Genomic DNA, 12995 nt, shown 5'->3' with positions numbered 1-12995 from the left:
TATTGACTGAGGAATTCTGAGAGTTGAAGTCCACATATCTCAAAGCCAAGTGGCTAGGGAATTCTGGGAGTTAAAGTCCACCCATCTCAAAGCCTGCTGACTGGGGAATTCTGGGAGTTGAAATCCACATATCTCAAAACCTGCTGGCTGGGGAATTCTGGGAGTTGAAGTCCACCCATCTCAAAGCATATTGACTGAGGAATTCTGAGAGTTGAAGTCCACATATCTCAAAGCCAAGTGGCTAGGGAATTCTGGGAGTTAAAGTCCACCCATCTCAAAGCCTGCTGACTGGGGAATTCTGGGAGTTGAAATCCACATATCTCAAAACCTGCTGGCTGAGGAATTCTGGGAGTTGAAGTCCACCCATCTTCTAATGGCCAAGGTTGAGAAACACTATTCCTCATTCCTTTCCTCCTCTAAGCCCTTATGATCTATTCCTATCCATTCCCTGCACTCGTGTCCATCCCGTGTCGTGACCTTCTCCTTCTAACCTGCAATTCCAGGAATCAAAAGCCTAAAATCTAATTTCCACTGGAGAGATGGGATTTTGAAAGTGCGCGCCATGGGCGCGCTCACAAAATGGCTATCATGTCTCACACACTCGCACACACACACAAAGTAGACAAATTGTAAAACACAGGTGCCATGTAGCTTACCCACAGTGCTCTTTATCAAGCACTTTAGCTTGTGATTTGTTTTTTTATGAATAGATGGGCTTCCCCTGGAATACTCTTGAAAATTAAGGTAATACGGAGCCAGATCCTTTTGCATTCAACAGGCCAATGTCCCCTGCATTTTTTTGTTTTTAAATTAAATAATAATAATAATAATTCAAAATTCAACCTGGGTGGTGAATCAGCCCACACCAAGGAGGATCCTGCTGCTAACCAGGTGGAGAATTATCCTCTCAGTTCTAAGGTAAGGATTGATATTCACAGGATGTTGTCCTCGGCTGCAGTTTGTAATTGCTCCCACCAGGGCCTTTTATGTCTCTCTCCGCAAATTTGGGGATTTTCAGAAATGAAGAAAGAACGTGCTTGTAGACTTGGATCAGGGAGATCCCCGCCGAAGCTCGGAGTTTCTCCTGGCCCTTAGCCACTGCCAAAGTTGTCAATGAGTTGTAGCGTTCGGCTGTGACCCCAGGGGAGCTAGCTCGAGATATATATATACATACATACATACATATATATATATAGGTCTTCGGTTATTCGGGCTTTCTCCCGCGTAAAATTGGAAGTGTCTTCCAATTCCACATCGCCAAGACACTTCCAATTTTACGCGGGAGAAAACCCGAATAACCGAAGACCTACATACAAACACCCGCGAAAACCTCAGAAAACAAATATATATATATATATCGTGAGTCATTATATCACTCTGCTGAATTAAATCCCTTGTTTAATTAAACTTCAATGAAATTTAGCTCTGCTGTATCCGCACCCATGCAGAACTTCTCTCCCAGGCTTCCCTTCGGGGTACAAAATTTGGCAGGCGGTTGAACTAAGGAGGAAATCCCCACAGAGGGACAAGAAATATGATTTTCAAACAAAAGATCTCTTCTATTTTCTCCTCTCTCTCTCTCTCTTTTTTTTGGTGGGGGGGAGCTGTTCTATTGATAGCAGAATATTGCTAGAATTCCCTTCTTTTGCATCTTATGATCAGAATTGCTAATTCTGACAGTTTCCACGTTTATTGCAGATGCGTACAAGGGAAAAAATTTTTTAAAAAATTGACCCAAATACCCAACATTAAACATATTTTAAATATCCATCTTGACTGGATGCCGAAAAGATTTTATTATTATTATTATTATTATTATTATTATTATTATTATTATTATTATTATTATTATTATTATTATTATTAATTCGATTTTTATACCGCCCTTCTCCCGAAGGACTCAGGGTGGTGTACAGCCAAAGTAAAAAACAAACGATACAATATACAATTAAAATACAGATTAAAAAACTTATTAAATAATGGCCTAAAAACTTTAAAATATATAAAACTAAAAAACCCTTAAAATTAATAATAAAAATTTAAAACCAATAAAATTTAAGCCAGCCCCGTTCGAATAAATAAATGTGTTTTCAGTTCGTGGCGGAAGGTCCGAAGATCAGGCACTTGGCGCAAGCCAGGGGGAAGTTCGTTCCAGAGGGTGGGAGCCCCCACAGAGAAGGCCCTTCCCCTGGGGGCCGCCAGCCGACATTGCTTGGCGGACGGCACCCTGAGAAGTCCCTCTCTGTGAGAGCGTACGGGACGGTGGGAGGCATAAGGTAACAGCAGGCGGTCCCGTAAGTACCAAACACCCAAACACCCAATTTTAAACATATTTAAAAAATCCACCCTGGCTGAATGCTAAAAAGAAAAAAAGAGGGGAAAAACCCTGATACATTCTCCTCCCCTTACATAATATGTCTGTAAATATTATAAACTTTCCTATCCTTATTTAACAAGAAAACTATATCGTATAAATATTTCAGATGAGGAAGTCTCTATCTAATAATCAAATCGACCCAATATCTAATCTGTACATAAAACAAAAGAATTTGTTTCCGTTTTGTTGTTATTGATGTTACGGCTGGATGTATGTTTTTTTTTCTGCTTTGTTTTTCTGTTTTGTATTTTAATCCTATTGATAAAACATTACAAACATATACATTTTTAAAAAAAACAATTGCATGTGCAAGTAATCCTCAAATTTTTTGCACGCGTGTCAGAAACACCGAAGCGCTTCTGGGTTGAAAGAATTAGCCAATGACATCACCCTGCGGATATAGATTTGGGGGTTCCTTCCACGTTCCCGGCAGGAGCTGGAGCAAAGGACGGGAGCTCAACCGTTCCCCTTGGCAGTTTTCGGGTCTCGCACGTGGGCTTGCTATTCTCCTGCCCAGTGTTCCCGACCACCGTGCTCCTTAGTCCTCAAGTTATAACTACAATTGGGACCAGAATTCCTGTTAAGTGAGTCATGCCTGATTGTACAGCCTCCTTCGCCGTGGTTGTTAAGCTGATCACTGCAGCTGTTAAGTTAATCAAGCAGTTGTTAAGTGAATCCAGTTTCCCCCATTGATTTTGCTTGTTGGTAGCTCTCTGGGAAGGTGGCAAAGGACCATCGGGGGACACCCAGCCACTGCAACCATCATAAATACATGCTGGTTGCCAAGCACCCGGATTTCAATCACATGGCCATAGGGATGCTGCAAGGATTGTGTGAGTACAGGGACTCCTCGACATGCGACAGCTCATTTAGTGACCATCCAAAGTTACAACATCCCTGAAAAAAGTGACCTAAGACCAGTTTTCACACTTACAACCGGTGCAGCGTCCCCATGGTCACATGTTCAAAATTCAAGTGCTTGGCAATTGATTCATGTTTACGAAAGATGCAGCATCCAGGGGCCACGTGATCCCCTTTGCGACCTTCTATAACACCACATTCACTTAACAAACGTGTTACTAGTTAATTTAGTTGTTAATTGAGGGGATTCACTTAAGGACCGGGGCAAGAAAATGGTTGTAAAATGGGACAAAACTCGCTGAACATCCGTCTCTCTCTTAGCAACAGGAATTTTGGGCTCCGTTTGTGGTTGTATGTCAAGGACTACATTGTCCTGTAGTTTGGCTGGAGAGTGGAGGGAACATGATGGAAAGCGCTAAGACGGAATCAAAGGTCTCCAATGAAGGATGAAAAGCAAATCCCCACTTTCCCCTAAGTTCCACTCCGAAGAAAAACTCGTCTGCTCGCCTGTAAAGGGACTTTCATCAAATGCAAATAACAAGAGGGAAAATAATTCACAGACTAAACTCTTTCCCTGTACCCAGAGACCACCGCATAGAGAGCGAATCCAAAGCGGGAGAAGAAGTGAAACAACGCACACACAAAAACACATCCCCTATTTTCAGGGGAGGTGGGGGGAAAGCCTCCGCAATTCCCCACAATCTTTGGCACCATCGCAAACCCTCCTGGCCCTCCCCGACACAGACAAAATAATACATTTCCAAAGAAACCTCAGAGAAAATCTACTCACCTTCCATCGTGAGCTCTTCTGCCAGGACGCACAAACGAAGGAAACAGGTGAAGAAGAAAGAAAGAGAGAGAGAGAGAGAGAGAGAGAGAGGAAAAAAAGAGAAAATTAAGGTTAGAACAACTGTTAATCCAGCAAAACAGGTGGGATTAGCAGGAGATCAAGGGTGGGAATTTAAAACTTTCCTTGGGTGGGATTCAGCCGGTTCGGACAAACCGGCAAACAGTTCGGGAAGTCCGAAAAAGGCCTGTTTCAAGCCTCCGGAGGGCTTCCGGAGCCTGGGGGAGGCCTTTTTCGTCCTCCCGGTGAAGGACAGAGAAACCCTAACCTTAACCCCCACCCCCATGGTGCAGGAGGTCAAGTAGGCCATGCCCACCATGGCCACGCCCACCCAGCAACCAGGCAGAGAACTGGTTGCTAAAATTTCTGAATCCCACCCCTGGCTAAAGACTGAATCTGAACCATAACACCCCCACTGCCCCCCATTGAAGGAGAAAGTAAAAACCACTCCCTTAGAAACTTTGGATGGGATTAGACTAATGGCGGTTGCAGCCTCTCACGGGCAGGTTGCGTTGATTGCGTTTTATCTGATGCAAACACAGCTGTCGACTTTGGTTAACCTCAGTCTCAGGTGCCACACAAAACTAGCCACACGGAAGACCGCGTTGTCTGAAAGCTGTTGTCTTTCAGCCTCATTAACAATATGAGGGGGTGGGGATTGGCCTACCTTACTGGGTTGTGGGGAAGAGGAGAATGAATAATGCCGATAAAGGAATTTTCTGGGTCAACACAAAATGCTATTCTATCATTACTGCCGTGGAATTTTCTCAAAAGTTTTCCTTTTCCTGCTTCATTTTTTTTTTTAAAGTTTGTGCACAGAGCACAGGTAGTCCCTGACTTACAACAGTTCATTTAGTGACCATTCAAAAGTTACAATGGAACTGAAAAAAATAACTGACGACTGTTTTTCACACTGCAGCATCCCCATGGTCAACTGACTCCTGTTTATGACGGGCTGCAGTGTCCCGGGGTCACGTGATCCCCTTTTGCGACCTTCTGATCAGCAAAGTCCATGGGGAAGGCCAGTTTCACTTAACAACCGTGTTACTAGCTTAATGACGCCGGTGGTTTACTTAATGAGAAAGGCCATAAAATGGGGGGCAAAAAACCCCACTGAACAAATGTCTCTCTGAACGGTAGAAATTCCAGGCTCAATTTTTTTTTTTATTTATTTACATTTATATCCCGCCCTTCTCCGAAGACTCAGGGCGGCTTACAGTGTGTAAGGCAATAGTCTCATTCTATTTGTATATTTTTACAAAGTCAACTTATTGCCCCCCCAACAATCTGGGTCCTCATTTTACCTACCTTATAAAGGATGGAAGGCTGAGTCAACCTTGGACCTGGTGGGACTCGAGCCTGCAGTAATTGCAGGCAGCTGTGTTTTAATAACAGGCTTCTTACCAGCCTGAGCTATTACGGCCCTTGTCGTTGTAACTCGAGGACTGCTGCAGTTAAGCAAGTCTGGCTTCTCCATTGATTTTGCTTGTCAAAAGGTCACAAAAATTGATCATGTGACACACACACACACACCTCCGGGACACAGCAACCGTCATAAATACATGCCGGTGGCCAAGTGCCCGAATTTTGATCATGTAAGCATGGAGATGCTATAGCAGTCGTAAGTGTGAGGACCAGGGGTGGGTTTCATTTACCTTTGCTACCGCTTCGCTCGCCTGCGCAGAAGCTTCTGCACATGCGCAGATCGTATTTGATGACGTCCGGGCGGGTGGGCAGAGCCTCCCCGCCACCGTTGCTACCGGTTCACCCGAACCGGTGCGAACCGGTAGCAACCCACCACTGGTGTGGACCAGTTGTAGGTCCCTTGGTTCAGTGCCATTTTAACTTCAAAACGGTCACTGTTTGAGGACTACCAGTCCAGATATCATTCTGGTTTCCTTCCCACCGATTTAAAACAGGAGCCCTTCGAAACCTTTCCCACGGAAGGTCTGCTTAGGAAACGAAGCTGATTTGCTCTGATTTTTAACTTTATTTATGGCATTTTGCTACCACTTCAGCACATTCCCTTGGGTAAGGATGGATTAGGCTGCATCGAAAGTGCCATCCTAATGTGTCTGCACTCAAAGAGAATTTCGGCAGTTTAATTTAATTTCAACTTGCTATAACCCTTGGCGTGCCCATAAAAAGGAGAAGAAGAAGAAGAAAAAAAAGAGAAAATAGTGGTTTCTCAACCCTTCAGAGCCAAAGGGTTTCTGAGCACGGGCAGACTGTCTTTCATTTTTTTTTTCTCTCTCTCTCTCAATGACCAAACAATCCATTTGGATTAATCCACTCATATTTCAGGTGAATATTATGAATACGTTGCATTAAGTCGAGGGCTGGAATAGATGGCCTCCAAGATTTCCAATTTTATACTAAAACTATCTTCATACATTGGTCCAACAACATCCTTCTTCATTTATGAAAACCGTAGAAATGGTGGTAAACTTTAGGAGAAACCCTTCCATACTTCCACCTCTCATAATACTAGACAACACAATATCAACAGTAGAAACCTTTAAATTTCTATGTTCTATCATATCGCAAGATCTAAAATGGACAGCTAACATCAAAAACATCATCAAAAACGGACAACAAAGACTGTTCTTTTTGCGCCAACTCAGTAAGCTCAAACTGCCCAAGGAGCTGCTGATCCAATTCTACAGAGGAATTATTGAGTCTGTCATTTGCACCTCTATAACTGTCTGGTTCGGTTCTGCAACCCAACAAGAAAGACACAGACTTCAGAGGATCATTAGAACTGCAGAACAAAACAATGGCTACCAACCTGCCTTCCACTGAGGACCTGTATACTGCACGAATCAAGAAGAGGGCCGTGAAAATATTTACAGATCCCTCACATCCTGGACATAAACTGTTTCAACTCCTACCCTCAAAATGACACTATAGAGCACTGCACATCAGAACAACTAGACACAAGAACAGTTTTTTCCCGAACGCCATCACTCTGCTAAACAAATAATTCCCTCAAAACTGTCAAACTATTTACTAAATCTACACTACTATTAATCTCATCATTTTCATCACCAATCTCTTTCCACTTACGACTGTATGAATGTAACTTTTTGTTGCTATCATTAAGGGTTAAATTGCAACCTATGACCATCATTTGTGTTGTAAATGTTGTACCTTTGATGAAGGTATTTTTTTTCTTTTCTTTTATGTACACTGAGAGCATATGCACCAAAACAAATTCCTTGTGTGTCCAATCACACTTGGCCAATAAATTCTATTCTATTCTATTCTATTCTATTCTATTCTATTCTATTCTATTCTATTCTATTCTTCATTTGGCATTGTTTCTACCAGGGGTCCCCAACCTTTCGGACGTCAGGGACCACTAAATTCATAATTTTAAATCCCGTGGACTACTAATATGATCTTGCCTAATTACTGGGTGGGTGGGGGTGGCTAGGTGGTCATGTGACTGAGTGGGCGTGGCCAATTCAATGTCATTCACGTTGAGGGGCCGAGCTTTTTAGGACCCCAACAGGAAGCAGTTGTTGGAGCTAAGCAGCCACCACGAGAAAAGAGTTGGCAAAACAGCTCAGTTCAAATTGGATCTGGCTGAGAAGGAGGCTCAGCAGAAGCACCTCACTGAGGACTAGGAGCATGGGCTTTCCAAGCAGAGGGAAGACCTGCGGGAGTGCAAGGCCAGGTATCGGCGCATGGAGTCTCCACGGGCTGAGATGGTCAGCCAGTTCCAGGCCATGATGAAGTCCCACTGGAACAAGCCCCTCCAGCTCTTCGCCACCAGTGGCTCTTCCCTCCAGCCTTCGCCCAAAGCCCCACACCAGGAGGCTGAAGCAGACCCCCAAATCGGAATTTCTGCCCCTCTCTGACCCACACAAAAAACTCCTGAAGGGGGAGACTCTCTGCAGCAATACAAACGTTCATTGAATGTATCCGTCCCAGGGCCCATAGTTTGAGGACCCCTGATTTAGTGCAATATAAAAAATGCAAATAATTTTTCTGCAGACCACCAAAATTTTCTCACCGACCACCAGTGGTCCACGGACAACCGGTTGGTGACTGCTGGTTTATACCATTTCCCATGTATCCATTTCTAAGCAGTTACACAAATATCAGGCACAATACTTACAGAAATAAAACTAAACTGAGAATAAATAAAAAATCTGATTGGTCTGATTCCCCTGCACCCCCACAAAGCTCCAATTTCTGCAATCCAACTTGTGCATGATTTATGCACGTTTCTGAAATGCCATTATGTAGCCCAGTTAAACAATCTGTGGAGGGAGAGTAGGAAGGAAAAGAACCGGAGGGAGGTGGGGAGGAAAGGAATGGGAGAGAAGCAGGGGGAAGGACAAAATTGGAAAGGAAGGAAAAGAAATGGAGAGAGAGGAAGGAAAGAAGGAAAAAGAGTAAAGGAGAGAGAGAGAAGGGAGAAATTGGAGAGAGGGATGGAAGAAGGAAAGAAGGAAAAAGAATTAGGGAAGGAGGCAGGAAGGAAGAGAATTGGAAAGGGAGAGGGAGGGAAGGAAGGAGGAGGTAGGAGAGAAAGAAGGAAAAAGAATTAGGAGAGGGAGGGAAGGAAGGAAGGAAGGAAGGAAGGAAGGAAGGAAGGAAGGAAGGAAGGAAGGAAGGAAAAAGAATGAGAGTGAGGAAGAGGGGGAAGGAAGGAAGGAAGGAGGGAGGAAAGAAGGAAGAAAGAAAGGAAGGAAGGAGGAAAAGAATAAAGAGGGAGGGAAGGAGGGAAGGAAGGAAGGAAGGAAGGAAGGAAAAAGAATGAAAGAGGGAGGGAAGGAAGGAAGGAAGAAGAATGAAAAAGGGAGGGAGGGAAGGAAGGAAGGAAGGAAGGAAGGAAGGAAGGAAGGAAGGAAGGAAGGAAGGAAAAAGAATGAGAGAGGGAGGGAGGGAAAGAAGGAAGAAGAATGAAAGGGAGGGAGGGAGGGAAGGAAGGAAGGAAGGGAAAAGAATGAAAGAGGGAGGGAGGGAAGGAGGGAAGGAAGGACGGAAGGAAGGAAGGAAGGAAGGAAGGAAGGAAGGAAGGAAAAAGAAAGAGAGAGGGAGGGAAGGAAGAAAAGGAAGGAAGGAAGGAAGAGAGGGAGGGAGGGAGGGAGGGAGGGAGGGAGAGAGAGAGAGAGGATTGGTAAAGGGGGGAAGGAGAGACAGGGTGCCTTACCTCCCCATTTTTAAAATATTTAAAAACAGCCCCCAAACTTGTGTTATTTCAACAGCGTCCCAGGGAGGACGCCATCCATCCCCTTATGAAAGAACGATTTTATCTTTAGTGACTCTCATAACTTGTCCGGCTTTTAATCCCTAAATTCTTTTAATACCAATCTTAGTATCCCTCTTCATTCATGCTTTTAAGTTTTATGTTCTACTGTTTCTCTTTTTCGTCTGCCGCCTTCGGTACTTTACTTGCCGTGGGAGAAAAGCAGACCAGGAAATCAAAGAGATTTGACATCCAGGAGTCTCCAGACTTTGACATTCTTAGATAAACCGCCTCATCACAAGGTCTGCAAGAATCGCCTGAGACGGGGCACTCGCGAGACCCCCGCCACTTTTATGAAAATCTGTATCAGCACAAATCACCAGTCAGGAAGGGTTAGGGGCCTCCTGTGGCTGACCCACTCCCACTCATCTTTCATTCGAAAATTGAATTATTGTCACCGGAGCGTTTTTGTTTTATTTCTAGCTGAAATTCAGGCCAGGCCTCTCCTCGGAGAAGCTGGGGATTATTATTGATCACTGAATTGATTTTACATGATTCCCCGTGTTGTTGACCGGCTAATTGGACCCTTAGCCACCGAACAGAAGCCATCTGCGACTGCTAAACACCAAAGCAACCTTTCTCTATTCAATTGCAATGTGCATACGTTGCAGGGGTGAAATGCTCCCGGTTCGGACCGGATCGCCTGATCCGGTAGCGATGGCGGCGGGTGGTTCGGAGAACCGGTAGCAAAAATCCCACCCCCACACCCCCGCTCCAGCTGAGCCGTGCGATCATCAGAGGGTTGGGGTTTTTTTTACTTTTAAAAGCATTTTTTCTTCGGCTGAAAAAATGCTTTTAAAAGTAAAAAAAAAAGCCTCTGATGATCATGTGGCTCAGCTGGGACCGTCAGAACCCTATAAAAGCATTTTTTCTACAACTTCTTCCACCAAAGAGGCTGTAAAAAAATGCTTTTAAAAGGTTCTGGCGATCAGGCAACTCAGCTGGGATCGTCGGAACCCTTTAAAAGCCTTTTTCCCCCTCTGGCGATCCCAGCTGAGTTGCCTGATCATCACAGGCTTTTAAAAGCATTTTTTTTTACAACCTCTTCCACTGAAGAGGTTATAGAAAAAATGCTTTTAAAAGTTTTTTTTAAAAACGTTGGCCATGCCTACCCAGTCACATTACCAAGCCACTACACCAAACCACCCCCACAGAACCGGTAGTAACAAATTTTACATTTCACCCCTGATACGTTGCGTGTACATTGACAATAAAGATTGGATTTGATTTAAGTTGAAATTGCACAGGGGGCTTCCTCTGGGTATATAGGTGCTGACTGTTGCGATTTGTGGGGGGGGGGGGAACAGTGGTCCCCATCACTAATGGACTGTAATTTGCTTGCTTTTTTTTTTTAATCAAAGTCTATATTACTTTTTTTTAGCCTGCAAGAAATCTCGTCTCCGTGTTTGTTATTTTAGGGCAGGGATGGCTAAGCTTTTTGCCATCGCGTGCCAAAAGCGGGAGGGGGTGCAGAGGACTCATGCACATGCGTGCCCACACCCACAATTCTATGCACTCCGCCCCCCTCTGCATGCGCGCACAACCCCGTGCTCCTCCCACTTTTGGCACGCGACGGCCCAGTGGGCTGTTTTTCAATCTCCCCAGGCTTCAGAGCCGTTTCCGGCCTCTGGAGGGCCTCCAGGGGAGTGGAGAAGGCCGTTTTCGCCTGACCCGGGCTCCTAGAAAGGCTCTGGAGCCTGGGAAGGGCAAAAAAATGGGCCTTCCCCCTGCCCTGGAGGCCAGAAACAGCCTGTTTTCCGACTTCCAGTGGGCCCAGAAGGCACGAAAATAAGCTGGCCGGCGCATGCATGCGCACCGGAGCTGAGCTCATGTGCCCACCACTATGGCTTCGTGTGCCATAGGTTTGCCATCACGGATTTGGGGTCGACTGTGTTTTATCATTGTCTTTTTAAAAATGTTTTACGTTTATGTCAGCTGCCCTGAAACATGTTACTTATTGGGCAGCCTGTATAAAAATAACTATTAAAAAAAAAAACAGAAGGAAACATGGATTTGAATGGATCACAGGAACCCAGAAAAGACTCGTGGCCCAAGGAAAGGGTGAGGCTCAATTCTCTCACGGTGCCCACCTCATCCTACCAGCTCCTTAGCAGACTCAGTCAGGTAAACTGAGTCACGATTCTCTGGGAAAGAGCTGCGGTGGCAGGCCCCTCCTTCCATCAGCATGGGTGACATGTGTTGGGGGGGGAATTTATCGGAAACCAAGATTGACAAAAGAAAGGGAGAGCACACACACACACACACACACACACACAGCCTGCACTGGTGACAAAACAATGCCAAGCTAATTAATGCAATTAGTAGCAAATGATCAACGCAACACAAGAAGCAATACAACTGTAATTAGCGCCGAACTGGGCAAAAATTCAGCGGGTTTTTTTTTTGGCCATCTGCGGGGGTTGACGGGGAGGAAACCTCCCTGCTTGCAAAATGCAGGTTTGCTGGTTATACCAGGAGCGTGGACAGCAGCAGTGAGGGGAGGGGACGGGGTGGAGGGGGGGGGGAGAGAAATCTAGGAACAAAGCAAGTGATTAAAGGGGACAATTCTACCCCTTATCCGTTCCTGCCTTGGGGGACACAGCTGCATTTGGGGCAGGTTATGGGTGGGGGGTGGGGGGCTGCTGGATCCAAATTCTGAATCAGCGCCTCCTTCTCAATCGGAAGACAGATGTGACTCCAGGTCCAGCAGTATTTGAGGAGAGGGCTTTGAAGCAAGAACAGAGCCCATGAGGACAGTCTTACGTTCAACCTTGGCCATTTTCGCCTCAAAAGGAGTGGCTAATGGACTAGACTAGAGGATCTCTTTTTTTTTTTTTCCCTTAAATCGGGAACAGACTCGTAGAAAGAAAAGCCGGGTTCCCACAACACGTGTAACCCCATTGGATGCCGGAGCAGATCCGGGCTTCCATGCCCATCACGACGATGCGCGTTTTAGATCTCTTCTTCGTTATTTGCCGGCGTGACATCATCTCTGTCGCCCAGCCTGTTTGCTTCACATCTCAGGATTCATTGCTTTGTGCCAGAATCCCAGAAAAACAGGTGAATTCAGGAACACAGGTTGGCAAATGGTATGGAGTGGCGCAAAAAAAAAAAAAAGGCCGGTAAATTCTGTGCAGCCCGAATGGTTCGGCAAACGCTGGGTGTGCCAACTGTGCGGAGTCCACATTGTGGGTGTGCCCCGGGGGGTTGGGGAGGAAGGAAGGACCGTCATGTAGGCTTTGCAATCTTCCTTCGGCCTCCGGAGGCCTTTCCGGCGTAATCCCACCCTGCACCCCCAGCCCAAAAAAGGTTCTCCCATCAGCGACTGGTTGCAAAGCTTTGGAGCCATGTCATCTCACCCCCACCCGCCCCCGAGTGAAGCCGCTCTCAAGGAAAAAGAGACAGGCGGATACCACACTGGGCGCACTCTCTCTCTCTCTGGCAGCCTTGAGTCGCCAGGCCGACCTTGGTCTGACCTTGCAGGGAGCACCCAGCTCGACTAGGCCCCGAGCCCCTGCGACAAGAGGAACAGCTCAGCAAGAAGAGGGAGGGAAAAATGCGCCCATCATGGAGCGCCTGGCTAATGGGAGGAGGCAGTGGGTGGCACTGGAGCCCTGAGCATGTCATGCGCAGACGGGGGGGGGGGGGGA

The 12995-nt window shown here is 45.8% G+C and overlaps 1 protein-coding gene across 1 annotated transcript in view; it reads right to left on the bottom strand.

Annotated features, from left to right (window-relative positions):
* Positions 1 to 12995, bottom strand: part of NRXN2 (neurexin 2) — a 531073-nt gene that overhangs the window by 460226 nt on the left and 57852 nt on the right. The window contains exon 3 of the mRNA XM_058160639.1: positions 4029 to 4046. Coding sequence (XP_058016622.1) covers positions 4029 to 4046 — 18 coding nt within the window. The remainder of the gene's footprint in view (positions 1 to 4028; positions 4047 to 12995) is intronic.

Source organism: Ahaetulla prasina, chromosome 17 (genome assembly GCF_028640845.1).
Source record: "Ahaetulla prasina isolate Xishuangbanna chromosome 17, ASM2864084v1, whole genome shotgun sequence".
NCBI classification, from domain to species: domain Eukaryota; kingdom Metazoa; phylum Chordata; class Lepidosauria; order Squamata; family Colubridae; genus Ahaetulla; species Ahaetulla prasina.
The sequence above is the reverse complement of the archived record's forward strand: the minus strand, read 5'-3'. Positions and strand labels throughout refer to the sequence as shown.